This window comes from Marmota flaviventris, chromosome 11, assembly GCF_047511675.1.
Source record: "Marmota flaviventris isolate mMarFla1 chromosome 11, mMarFla1.hap1, whole genome shotgun sequence".
Taxonomy (NCBI): domain Eukaryota; kingdom Metazoa; phylum Chordata; class Mammalia; order Rodentia; family Sciuridae; genus Marmota; species Marmota flaviventris.
In genome coordinates this window covers 85,718,592-85,733,318 of record NC_092508.1, presented here as the reverse complement: position 1 = coordinate 85,733,318, position 14,727 = coordinate 85,718,592, and the positions used below count along the sequence as shown (strand labels likewise).

General features: G+C 37.6%; 1 protein-coding gene across 13 annotated transcripts in view; it reads right to left on the bottom strand.

Moving 5' to 3' along the window:
* Positions 1–14,727, bottom strand: part of Gtdc1 (glycosyltransferase like domain containing 1) — a 374,674-nt gene that overhangs the window by 13,815 nt on the left and 346,132 nt on the right. For 12 of the 13 annotated variants that reach the window (XM_071619200.1, XM_071619206.1, XM_071619212.1 and 9 more), the window contains 2 exons: positions 4,598–4,640; positions 3,617–3,758 (listed from right to left, as the gene is read on the bottom strand). The exons of the other annotated variant lie outside the window; for it this stretch is intronic. In XM_071619200.1, the coding sequence (XP_071475301.1) occupies positions 3,617–3,758; positions 4,598–4,640 (185 nt within the window). The remainder of the gene's footprint in view (positions 1–3,616; positions 3,759–4,597; positions 4,641–14,727) is intronic. 13 annotated transcript variants of the gene reach the window in all.

Below are 14,727 nucleotides of genomic sequence, written 5' to 3'. Positions count from 1 at the left end.
ATTTATTGAACAGATTCACAAAGAGTAATATTTCTATAGTGAACTTGGTAAAATCCTGGTCAATGTGAACATGTACAACAGTGTTCCTACTATGTGCTATGTGCTATATCTGTTGTTTTATTTATAAGTGTGCCTACTGGTTGTGGATTCAATTTAGATATAGAACAGAAAAGAAATATTAAGAGTACATCAAATGTAATGAGAATATGTATTATGTTATGAAAACTTTGTTTTAACTATAAATATACTAAGGCATATACTGAGCTACAATGCAAATATGTATTTGGATGTTGGATCATTGTCAAAATTTTGAAAACATCTTTGTATTAGGATCTTTGGGTCAAACGACATTCTTGTTATTAAAGGATTCTAAGTACACTGTTCAGTATAAACAAAATCCATGGACACTCAGAGAAAGGAGATATCATATTTGTTTGAAAGGTCAGGGAAAGTGATTGAGATGAGTCTGGTATAATGGGTGGAATGCTGATAGGAAAATGAGGGCTCCTGGGTAGTGACCTATGAACTATTTTCTGGGAATACAGTGTACTCTACGCTACAGTCCAAGATACATATGAAAAAAGTACTAAAGTTAGGGTGCAAAGATATAGTAGTCCCCTATCCATGGTTTCACTTTCTGCAGTTTCAATTACACATGGTCAACTGTAAAAAAAAAATGAATAAAAATAAAGATATTTTAAAAATATTAAATAGAGAATTCCAGAAATAAGCAATTCTCAATTTTAAATTATTTGCCATTCTGATAAGCATGATGAACTCTTGTGTCATCCTGTTCTGTCCTGCCTGAGACAGGTAGTGTATTCATGCTGCGTTATGCCATCCATTAGTTACTCAGTAGCTATCTTGATTTTTCAGATTGACTGTAGTTGATATCCAGGGCTTGTGTCCAAGTAACTCTTATTAGACTTGATAATGGCTCCAAAGTGTAAAAGTAGTGATGCTGGCCATTTGGATATCCCAAAGAAAAGCCGTGAAAATGTAAATGTTCTCAAGTTTATAAGGAAAGAAAAAAAAAAAAAGGCTGAGGTTGCTAACATGTAGAATACATCTTCTATGTATGAAATTGTGAAGGAGAAAAAAGAAATTTATGCTAGCTGGTTTAGACAGAAGGTGTCCTCCATGTGTGAGACAATGCAAGAAAGTTCAGAGGTGAAATGATTATAAGATCCTTAACATAATCAATGCATTAATCCATTTGAATGAATTAACTGGGTGGTAGTCATGTAGAATGTGGCTGGAGAAGGGAGGACACTAGAGACGTGCCTCTGGGGTATATATTGTGTCCGTGGTGAGTAGAGTTCTCTGCTTCCTGATTGGCATGTTTGGAGTTGCTTTCCTCCTCCCCATCTTTCTGCTTGATGTTCTGCCTCATCTTGGGCCTAGAGCAATGGGGTCAGCCATATATGAACTCAGACCTCCAAAACTATGAGCCTCCAATAAAGTATTCACCCTTTAAACTGGTCCTCGTCAGGCCTTTTGATCAAGGAAGCAAAATAGGTGACTAGAATACTAGTTTTGCTGTCAAACATCAAACTATAAGTTATGGCTACGGCATGTGATAAGTGCTTGGTTAAGATGGAGAAAACACTGCTTTAGTCTGTATGTATAGGATAAAATATAGTAAAATAAGTATTTTGGTATTATCCACAGCTGCAAGAATCTATTGGGAGTCTTGGAACATATTTCCTGCAGATAAGGGAGAAGGAGTGATGCAGTTGAAGCCTCACTGGGAAGGACAGACCAAGAGATTGACTTAATCTAGCAAGGATGGTAGATGAGGAGGTGAGATACATAGAGGTCAACTTTAAAAAGTTTAAATTAGCAAAGTCCAACAGGATGGGCAGGAAGCAATACTAGTCAGTTCTATAAAGTAATGAGATAAGTAAAGATGGATTCAATCAAAAAAGAAAAGGACAGCTAGGGGTAGCCAGAGGTAAGGAAAGAATGAGAGGCAATGACAGGATCAAAAACATATAGCAGGGTTGGGGCTGTAGCAGTGGTAGAGCACTTGCCTAGTATGTGTTGGGCTCTGGGTTTGAGCCTCAGCACTACATAAAAATAAATGAGTAAAATAAAGGTATCATGTCAATCTATAACTAAAAATATTAAAAAAAAACATGTAGTAGGGTGACCAGAATAATTGTGACTGGTCTAGATCAATGGGTCTCAACTACCTGAGCATGCAGGTTTAACTGGGAGGGAAGACTCATATCAAAATGGAAAAGAATAAGATGTTATTTTGAGAAAGCACAATTATGACATTGTTTTCATAGTGAAAATTTCAGAAAGTGTCACTAAGAAATCCCCTTTGAGGTGGGGATATGAAGCCCATTTTAAACGTTGAGAAACCTTATGTCCAAAGCTCCTTCTAGTTTTAAATTCTTTTGGATGAGTGGAGTAAGGCTGAAAGAGGTGACATGGCTAATCAGTGGCAAAGCTGGAACTAGACCTCAAGCCTTATAAATTCCTGGGCAGTGTTCATTCCATTGCAGCAAATATGTGTGATGGTTTCCATTTTACAAATGAAACAATTTAGGCAAAGGGAGATGTAGCTGGAAAAGCTCACTAGTTGGATCCCTGCTGTGTTGCTTTCTGTCAGACTCCTGTTCTGATAGGCACCATAAGAAACAGGAATGTTAAAGCAGGGAGGGCTTACCACCACAGTCCCATAGTGGGCAAAATATTATTTTGAACACACCACTATCCAAATCATAATCATATACAACTACAGGAGCTCAGAAAGTAAAATAATGAAGCACTATATAGCAGCTACATTCTAAGATCTCCTATCTATAGAACCTATTCTCTCTCCTATATATCATTATATATCTAAGTCATACATGTACTTACAGGCTTTGAAAATTAGAGTCTTCATGACTATAGAAGGGAGACCAATAAAGTAGATGGAGGGGATCAAGAGGGTAGGAGGAGAAGAAGGTGTGGGAAATACTGAGGAATGAAATCAACCAAACACTGCTATGTCCATGTATGAATATGCCACCATAAAACATATGTGTGTACACACACACACACACACACACACACGCACACACACACACACACACACATATATATATATGTCATTAAAATAACAATAAAAGTAGAGGTAAGAAGAGTGGAGCAAGAGGATCTAGGGAGGGAGACAGGGAGGAAAAGGGAAGGTACTAGGGAAGGAGATTGATCAAATTGTTATATGCATATATGAGTATGGCATAATGAATCCTATTGTATAATTACAATGGGCCAATAAAAAATCAATAAAAAATTAAGAGTCTGTCTCCTATTTCTAATTTTTCTATTAATGTCATGATATTTTCCATTAATCAATTGATTTCACTGTGTGTCTCTTCCAACTGCACATTTCTCATAAACTTTGAGGACAGCTTATGAAAATGAAAGAGCATTTTTTCCCCCTTCAGTAATGTTTTCACAGTTATAACTTTTGAGAACAATTTCTTGAGAGATGTTTTGGGAGTTGTATTCCGGAACATATTATCTTCATGGTCTTCCCCCTGGTAGGATGGAAAAATGATCTTGCCTTGAGAGTTGCACTGAATCTTCTCGTTTCAGTAGAAAAGATAAATATTCCACTTACAAAAGCTGCAGGAGTAGACAATAAGCCAGGGGATGGCACGCCTGGGAGTGACCACAGGAAAAAAGACAGATTCTCACAGGACATGCTGAGGCATGAGAGTGTGTTGCTACCAGTTGGTTGCACCGGGGAATCTCCTGAGCATCTGGGAGGGAAGGGCAGAGGCAGAGTTAACAAACCTTTCCTGAAAAAGGAAAGCGAGCAGCCCAGGCACTGGGTGGGAACCTTACCCTGGTCAGGGTATCAGGGAGATCAGGGCCAGAGTAGCCCAGCCCTGCAACTAGGAGTGCTGCTGATTTCTCTTGTGTAGCTCACTGTTTGAGTCGCTGCAATCCTCACTTACAAAGCATCTTCTGGTCATTGCCACCATCACCACATTATGGCAGCCAACTGACAAGTGACCACAGTGCCGTGTGAAACGTGCTTTGCAAATGTGGGATGAATAAAAGTGCTATGAAGCAATATGGAGGGATGGGAAGAGGAAGGACTACTACAAAAGGCAACACTGGGGTTGGGATTTTTTCCAGGTAGGAAAAGGGTATGAGTGTGCCTTTTTGGGAAGGGGGAGAAGAATTAAGCAATGAGTAACATAAGACAAGGAGGTAGGTAAGTGCACAGATGTACTCAGACAATGACCGAACTGGAATTCATGAGGGACTAAGCTGGGGTTGGATTTAGAAAAACCTCTCTTGCTACAGAAAATCTGAGACAGATACTTATTCTTGCTAGAGTATTTTGAGTCTCTTCTTGGATGGTCTTAGAAAGAATGGTGAAAACTGTAGGTGCGTAAATTGAATATAAAAGTGTCCACAGGTTGGAAGACCAATCTGAAGCCTTTGTAGGAGATAAGGTCCCAGAAAATAAGGGCAGGAACTGGAGCAACAGAAACAGAGTGAGACATGGGACCCAGAATGAATAGAATCTTAGTGACCAGTTGATAGGGAACAGCAGAAAAGGGAATGAGGCAAGAACAACTTTTGTCACCTGTTCTTTCTTAGACTGATTTCCATAGGATACATTCTCTGACCTGAAATTACAGAGACATAGAAAATGTTAACTTCTATGGCTCAGGAAAAATGATTTATATTGCCTTCTTCTTACATGTACATGTTGCCTCACAAGTTGGCTCCTCCAAGCTGTGATTGATTCACTTCTACTTCTGTTGCTTTGGTGAATGTAACTATTCTCATAAATTCTTGGCAATTACATTTATTTACTTACTGGTAAAATTAAAGATCTTTCTCCTGATTAAGCATTTCTTTTTTTCTGATATCATCACATCTACTGTTTACTAGCTGTGTGACCTTGGGAAAGTCATTTCACTTAAGCCTTAGTGTTCTTATCTGCTCATAGGGGAGAATAATTACACCTCTTGAGGGGACTCTTGTGATGATAAATGAGATATGAGAATAAAAGCCTAGCCTTGGCTTGACCCAGAGTAAGAGTTAAGTAAATTACCACTTATAATAATAAGTCTTGATGCTATTACTTATATATTTATAACATATGCTTCATTTCTTATATGTTCATCTATTAAAATAAGAAACAAAGAATGTATTCTTATCTATTTACATATGATAGATCACATATATAATTTGTCTTTTATTACATGGAAATTATTAATTTTATTCAATATTGTATTTCACTAAGGGGGCAAAGTCGGATTTTAGACCTGGGATAAGCATAGTCTTAAATTTGTCCTCATAAGTTTGTCAGATATTAAATTTATATAAGTTGGTTTTGTTTCTGAGTCATCTATTTCTTTCCATTTTTCTACTTTCATGTTTCTGAATCTGTAAGCACTCTTAAAAGTGGTCACCTCATACATGTCCTTAATCTGATAGGGCATGTTTTCCATCATGATTCCTTGGGAAGTGATTTCTTTGATATTTGGCCATTAGTTTTAAAATTCTTTTCAGAGCCACTTTGTGAAGATATAGAAGTAATACTGTGGCACTCTCATTGGAATCTTGTTAAATTTATTATTTCCCTTAAGAGGGACCAGCATGTCTACTTTAGCATCTATTCTTTCCTGTCTACCTTCACTTAGTCTTCGTGACTTTTTCCCATCATGTTTTGTTGTTTTCTTCATTTAGCAAAAGCCTGGGGAAGAGAAGACTTCAGTTTTAATTTCAGATTCCTGGGAAACTGACCTATGCAATAATATTCTTGGGAAAGTGACTACAGGCTTATTTTGAGGAATCATATGAGGGTGACTCTATGTACTGAGAATCTAACTCACATCTGTGCTTCTACCAAGGAGCCAATATAATTCATTTTCCTCAGCTATACATTGGAGACATCAAGACTTGTTTGATTAGCTAAACCACTCTATTGCAGTCAGAGCTGTTCATAAACATTATAAGATAATGCCTTCAAATAATATTCTAATTAAAAATCTTAAAATATAAACAAGGATATATCCTAATAAAACGTTAATGTATAAACATTTTTCCTTCCCAGACTGTAAGATTCTAGAGGGGAGGAACTATGTTTTCTTCTCTTGGCTTTCATAATACTTTCCATGATGCTAGACCATAAGAGGAACTCATTGAATATTGTGTTAGTGTAACAAATATTAATAATTTTTTTAATTACAAGGAAAGAGAATAAGTTTTAGGAATAGTATGGACTGGAGAGAATGAGTTTATTCAATCTCACTAGGACACTTACTTTCTCTTACATATAATCTTATAATTCAATATTAATCAATTTATTAATATATTTTTTTTCCGACTGGGCTCCCTTGTAGTTAAATTTTAAGACAGGGTATAGCTACTTGTGATCTTCCTGCCTCAGCCTCCCAAGTTCCTGGGTTTATAGGCATGTGCCACCACGCTCAGCCTCTTGTTGTAAAATTTTAAACCTTTTAAATTAATGTGATTGTTGGTTGTGGTGGCGCACGCCTGTAATCCCAGCGGCTCGGGAGGCTGAGGCAGGCGGCTGAGTTCAAAGCCAGCCTCAGCAAAAGCGAGGTACTAAGCAACTCATTGAGACCCTGTCTCTAAATAAAATATAGAAGAGGGCTGGGGATGTGGCTCAGTGGTCAAGTGCAACTGAGTTCAATCCCTGGTACCAAAAAAAAAAAAAAAAAAGAAGAAGAAATTACTGTGATGTAAGTTATTTGTATCCTTAGAACCTCCCTAGAATTTCACCCTTTGTGTGGCCATGCAGCTGAAAATAAGATAGTAGCGGGGAGCTAAGTGAAGGAGGAGGTGGGAGTGGAGGGAAACACTATATAATTACCCAACATTTGACTCCAGGGCTAAGAATCGGGGATATGCCAAGATCACAGTAATCATCATTGTCATGCCAGATACTAACCAGAAGCTTTCCACATACTGTTCTTAACCTTAAATTAAAGGTGAACCAGAAGAACTTCTGTCTGCCAAAATCATAGTTCAGGATTTTTCTTTGCAACCTTTCTGGCTGCCTTAATGTCTACAGCTAAAACTCCTTTCTCCTACCACGTCTGCAATATGAAAAGAAGATTCCTTATGTGGGACTTTGACTGTTCACAGAAAAGAATACTTTGTTTAGAATTACCATTTGTGGGAAATTATTAAGTATACAAACACATTCCAGTGATTTGATATCTTAAGCATTTGCTTTTTTTTTTTTTTTTTTTAATCATCTCAAGGGCTAACAATCTGACCTTGTCGTGAGAACTGGCCAAAACTCAAATATTTGCATTGAGGAGCTTCTAGGCTTTTTGGATCATTTGTAACATGGAGCCAGACACAGATGGTTTATGTAGCAGAATGACCTTTCAATTTTCTGAATAAAAATAAAGTGAAGTTTTAAGGTACAACATCACTAATGTCTTCTTTGAATCCAAATGCATTAAAAACTCACTCTACTTACAAACTCCAAAGGGAAGTCTATGAGTCTTATAATACAATCTGCACAGTAGTTTAGAAAGCACTTTCCTCCAAATTGTCTAATGCTGAAATCCTCATTGTAACTCACTAAAGTGGATAGATTTTATTATTATTTCCCTTTCCCATTTCCTCCTAGGCTTTTCACTGCACAGATGGATTAACTAAGGTTAACCAAGAAAGTTACAGGACTCAGCTCCCAACCTCATTTGTTGACTTCCATTCCAGTTTCTCAATCCTGACACTACTAAAATTTTAGGTTGGACATGTCTTTGCTGTGGAGGCTTTCCTGTGCTTTGTCAGAGGTTCAGCAACATTTCTATCTACCTACGAGATGTCAGGAGCACAACAATTGTGAAACCAAACATGTCTCTGGATACTGCCAAATATACCCAACGGGAAGAGGGGTGCCACTTCTGGTTGACTAACACGATGAACTTTTCAAAATGCCAATTCATCTATAAGTGACAATTAACTCCATTTCAGAGACCATTTTCATTTCATGTTGTCTGCCTGGCAGGACACAATCGCTAGATGTGTCTTCAGAACCAGCTGGGTTGTTCCCAGCAAGAAGATTGCAGGCAATACTCTCAACATTTGTAAAGCTCTTATTCAGCTGGGATTGTCTCACTCAGATTTAAGAGAGAAATCCTGGGGAGGCTTGGTTTTCTTTCTGAGAACACTCAGACCATGATGTATACAAAATGAACTTGGTGGCCAATAAGGCAGGTCATCAAATCTGTTCTCCATTCTTGGCACAGAGGAGGACTGTGTCTCCTGGCCCTCCTTTTGACTAGGCAGTGCCTGGTAGAAGTGCTGACCGATGAACTGAGTGGAACTGGGCACTATTTCTAAGACAGAATACTTCACCACTGACAAGACAAGTTCCCAAGTTTCTTTTCCTTCTGGTAACCAGTTGGTGGTTGCTGAGTCTTTCCATCAGTTTGGGGCCCTAAGTGACCATAATGAGCAGAATAGTCCTGCTCATCTGTTATAAATATATAGTGTGAGCAAGAAATAAGTCTATGTGTTTGAAGCCCCTGAGATATCTCTGTTACTTTAGCATAGCCTTGCTTATTCAGGCTGATTGAAGAGCTGAAAGATGAGAACAAGAAAAAAAAAAGGATTTATATTAAATCAAAATCACTTATATTAAAAACAGAAAATATAATATATAAAGTCACCTAGAACTTTCTTAGTCTTAGGGTTTTATTCTGAAAAAGTCTCTATTTTTATACATTAACTGTTTAGGATTTGGAAATTTTTTTTTTACATAATATATATTTCATTTTTAATGTGGTGCTGAGGTTTGAACCCAGTGTCTCACACATGCTAGGCGAGCACTCTACCACTGAACCACAACCCCAGCCCCTGGAAATTGTTTGAATGTAAGTTCCTATGTGTCTGATAAAGTATCCAAATTTTACTATTCTATTATGACAGACTCCTTCATTCAAATATTCAAATAATATTTACCGATCACTAAATATATGACAAGTATTATTTGGGGATAGTTTCCCACTTCATATTGGTTTTGATATTTTTCTCATGATAAAGACTAAAAAGAAAGGAGGAATTCATTCTAATATCTGAGGGAGCAGGGAGATATTTGGGAAACAGATTTAAAGTGTTTGGTTTTCTTTTAGCTTTCCATTTGCAAAAGGATTATTAGAGAAAATGGAAATGATTCACATGATTTACCAGGAATTTCCTACTATCACCTCTTGCTTTCTTACCTATAAACTGGGGATGTTTCTGTAAATTTCCATTAGTGTACAGTTGACCATTGGCCTTGGAGCAAACAAGGTTTGAACTGTGGCTTCCAAAATGACTGGGTGGGTGGTTTCAGGCAAAACTGCCTCTGTGCTTTACTTTACTCAGCTGTAAAATGGCAATTCCAACAGTGTCCAGTTTATAAGGATATTGTGAAGAATAAACAAAGCAGGAAAGGTTTAGAATGGTGCTCATCACATCAATGCTCAGGTAATGTTAGTTCTTTTTTTTCTATTCAACAAATATTTATTGAGACCTACTGTGTAGAGCACACCTATCCTATGTTCCGGACTGCTAGCCCATTTGGATATGGCTCCCCTTGTTTCTGATGCCTTTTCATTAAGGAAAACTCATAACTGGGGTTAGAGAACATATGTGTCTGTATATATGTCTCATATTTTACATTCATTTTAAAAATTGATTTTATTTTTTAAATACATGACAGCGGAATGCATTATAATTCTTATTACACACAGAGCACTATTTTTCATATCTCTGTTTGTATATAAAGTATGTTCACACCAATTCATGTCTTTATACATTACTTTGGATAATGATGTCCATCACATTCCACCATCATTGCTAACCCCCTGTCCCCTCCCTTCCCTTCCCACCCCTCTGCCCTATCTAGAGTTCTTATTTTCCTCCCATGCTCTCCCTCCCTACCCCAGTATGAGTCAGTCACCTTATATATCAAAGAAAATATTCGCCATTTGTTTTTTTGGGATTGGCTAACTTAGCATTATCTTCTCCAACTCCATCCATTTACCTGCAAATGCTTAAAAATGTTCTAACATTTTCAAGAAATGTTCTAGTAAGTTATGAATAAAGCATTGAACTACAAGTTCCAAGCATCACAGAACCTGTCTACTTTATTCACTATTTCATCCTAAATGTGAGGCTCTGAACAGTCACGCTCCTTGATCTCATTCCTCTTTTGCAAAATGCAGGAATGACACAAAAAGAATTGTAAATTGTAGAATGAAGAATTATAATTGATTATCTTAATTCTGCTACACTTTCCAGGAAAAGGATTACAATACCTTATAATGTAATTTTTACTTGCAAATAACTGACAGTATGAAGATACCACAGAGTTGCTATATTATGGTCTTAGAATTTTCAAAAGAAATTTAATGCTGATTATTTGCATCACCAAAAAGGGTCGTAAAGCTTGCTACCACCCAGCATTGTTATCCACACCCCTCCACCCAAGAAGCTCTGTGGAGAGGGAAGGAGAATGAAGTTGGATAAAGAGTAATTAATGGTGCCATTGTCATAAATTCCACCTTTCTTGGCCCTCTAATTCATTAAGGCTGTGTGTGAAAAAGAAAAACTGAACACTAAGAGGCAGTTAATCACAGTGACTTAAGCTTTCAGAGTCTCAGTTTGTCTACCTATAAAATGGAATAACAATTTCTATCTCATTGAGATTATCCTGAACATTTCATATAATAAAAAGACAAAGGATCAGGTAAGGAGTGAGCTTTTAATCAATGGTAGCTATTCATAGAATAATAATTGCAATTTAAAAAGTATTTATTAGGAAACTACTTCCCTACAAATATTACCAGTGCTAAGAGTAATTCTTCCAGCTGGTATCACACAGTGAAGATGTTCGTTTTCTGATCTAGATAGTAGACTTGCTAACACTGCACCAAGGAGAGACAATAGCACAAATCATACGCTTCCCAGGTAACCCTGATTGTGGAAGGGCAGGATAAGAGATGAGGACTGATGGATGGTCAGCTGGGGACAATAATGTTCAAAGTTAGATGGACAATTAAATCAGAAGACAGGAACACAAATAAGCAGCACAGCACAGTGGTACAAGCAATGCTTGAAGGTATGACCTTGCTTGGTCTCCCTGTGCCTCAGTTTCTCTGAGTAGAGGAGAATGGAGATAGTAACACTAAGCAGGGCTATTATGGAGAATTAAAGAGTTAATATTTGCAAATAGCTTAGAATAATACTTAAGATACAGTATACATAATTTGTTAAATAAGCCAGAGGAGTGAGGGGAATGGCAGAAGTCACACAGAATGGTTTGTTAGGAAATTTTTGGAGTCAAGATTAGTGAAGTGGCCTTCTCCAGGCACAACCTGGAAAGCTACGGGCTCTCTGGTGGCCATGGTGCATTGATTCATCTTTGAAATTGCAGAGATGAACCAGTGGCTAAGACAGAAAGGAGCCTCAGCTGAGACTAGGAGTAATGGAAGTATGTACAAAGACAAGATGATGTCCCTTCCACAGCAGTCCACAGTATCCTAGCTGTACGTCTCCTAAGACAGAGCCCCAGAGGGAAATTGAGTCCTGCTCACTATGGCATCCCCCTTCCACAGAGCTCACTGGGTGTGTTGAAGTGAAGCCTAAGTGAGGAACAAGACTGGACTTGTCACTACTGAGAGGTACTTGTACCCCTACTGCTCTGCACCCAACTTTAACTTCCATCTAGCTCTAAATAGCTCAATGCCAATGTGTGGTAGGTGAGAGCGGAGACTGTGATAACATGGTTCTTGGAGGGAAAACCTAGTATTCTCTGTAGACTAAAGTTTACTGAGGTTTCAACAGACTCAGAAGTATCTGTCAGGTCTGTCCTCCAGCCTCTCCTCAGCCCTTCACAGACACCCCAAATTGGGTTCCAACAAACTGAGCTCACTGACTTTGCAAAGAAGCTGATTTTTCTTTATTTCTCTGTAGCCATCCATGTACCAAATTCTTCCCTGTTTTCTTTTTTTAATTATTATTTATTTCATTTATTTTTTTGCATTACAATCCTTATTACACATATAGAGCACATTTGTTTTGTATCTGTGTACATATAGTATGTTCACACCAATTTATGCCATTATATATGTAATCTTGTTTTTTGCATTATAATTCTTAATACACATAACTACCATAATTTTTCATATCTCTGTTTGTATATAAAGTATGTTGGCCCCAAATTCAAATCTTCATACATGTATTTTGTCTTGAGAATAACTCTCTCTTACAGCTCTCTCTCTAATCTCTGCCACCACCTCATAGAGTCACTCTGAGATTTCCATCACAGAGGCTTTGTGATTCTGCGTAAGTATCAGTTGAAGGTAGAACTTCATAAACTATAGGCTGCTTCTTATTTCTTCTCTGTTCCCATGCAGGCTCTCTGTTCCTCACCTTTACTTAACCTGTTTTAGTGATCAAGACCCACTATCTTCGTGCACCATGACCAAGTGGGATTCATCCCTGGGATGCAAGGCTGGTTCAATATACGGAAATCAATAAATGTAATTCACCACATCAATAGACTTAAAGATAAGAACCATATGATCATCTCGATTGATGCTGAAAAAGCATTTAACAAAATACAGCATCTCTTTATGTTCAAAACACTAGAAAAATTAGGGATAACAGGAAATTACCTCAACATGGTAAAAGCTATATATGCTAAGCCTCAGGCCAGCATCATTCTAAATGGAGAAAAATTGAAGGCATTCCCTTTAAAATCTGGAACAAGACAGGGATGCCCTCTCTCACCACTTCTATTCAATTTAGTTCTTGAAACACTAGCCAGAGCAATTAGACAGATGAAAGAAATTAAAGGCGTAAATATAGGAAAAGAAGAACTTAAATTAGCACTATTTGCCGATGACATGATCCTATACCTAGCAGACCCAAAAAGTTCAACCAAGAAGCTTCTAGAACTAGTAAATGAATTCAGCAAAGTGGCAGGATATAAAATCAATACCAATAAATCAAAGGCATTCCTGTATATCAGTGACAAATTCTCTGAAATGGAAATGAGGACAACTACTCCATTCACAATATCCTCAAAAAAAAAAAAAAAAATACCTGGGAATCAACCTAACAAAAGAGGTGAAAGATCTATACAATGAAAACTACAGAACCCTGAAGAAAGAAATAGAAGAAGACCATAGAAGATGGAAGGATTTACCTTGCTCATGGATTGGTAGAATTAATATTATTAAGATGGCCACATTACCAAAAGCACTTTACAGATTCAATGCAATTCCAATCAAAATCCCAATGACATTCCTTGCAGAAATAGAAAAAGCAATCATGAAATTCATCTGGAAAAATAAGAGATCCAGAATAGCTAAAGTAATTCTAAGCAAGAAGAGTAAAATTGGTGGTATCGCGATTCCAGATTTTAAACTATAATATAGAGCAATAGTAACAAAAATAGCATGATACTGGCACCAAAACAGGCTGGTAGACCAATGGTACAGAATAGAGGACACAGAGACCAATCCACAAAATTACAACTACCTTATATTAGACAAAGGTGCTAAAAGCATGCAATGGAGAAAGGATAGCATCTTTAACAAATGGTGCTGGGAGAACTGGAAATCTATATGCAACAAAATGAAATTGAATCCCTTTCTCTCACCATGCACAAAAGTCAACTCAAAATGGATCAAAGAGCTAGGAATCAGACCAGAGACTGTGCGTCTAATAGAAGATAAAGTTGGCCCTAATCTTCATCACGTGGGGGCAGGCCACCTACAGCAGACACCTGCAGCACAAGAGTTAAAACCAAGAATCAACAAATGGGATGAATTCAAACTAAAAAGTTTTTTTCTCAGCAAGAGAGATAATATGTGAGGTGAATAGGAGCCTACATCCTGGGAACAAATTTTTACCCCTCAAACATCAGATAGAGCTCTAATCTCTAGAGTATACAAAGAACTCAAAAAGTTAAACAACAACAACAACAACAAAAAAATAACCCAATCAACAAATGGGCCAAGGACTTGAACAGAAACTTCTCAGAAGAGGATATAGAACCACTCAACAAATACATGAAAAAATGCTCACCATCTCTAGCAATCAGAGAAATGCAAATTAAAACTACTCTAAGATACCATCTCACTCCAATAAGAATGGCAGCCATTATGAAGTCAAACAACAATAAGTGCTGGCAAGGATGCGGGGGAAAAGGGTACACTTGTACATTGCTGGTGGGACTGCAAATTGGTGCAGCCAATTTGGAAAGCAGTATGGAGATTCCTTGGAAAGCTGGGAATGGAACCACCATTTGATCCAGCTATTCCCCTTCTCGGACTATACCCAAAAGACCTAAAAAGAGCATACTACAGGGACACAGCCACGTCAATGTTTATAATAGCTAGAATGTGGAACCAACCTAGATGCCCTTCAATAGATGAATGGATTAAAAAATGTGGCATTTATACACAATGGACTATTACTCGGCACTAAAAAATAACAAGATCATGGCATTTGCAGGGAAATGGATGGCATTAGAGCAGATTATGCTAAGTGAAGTTAGCCAATCCCTAAAAAACAAATGCCAAATGTCTTCTCTGATATAAGGGGGGGTGACTCAAAGTGGGATAGGGAGGAAGAGCATGAGAAGAAGACTACCACTAAATACAGAAGAGAGGTGGGAGGTAAAAAGAGGGAGAAGGGGAGTTGCACGGAAAATGGAAGGAGAACCTC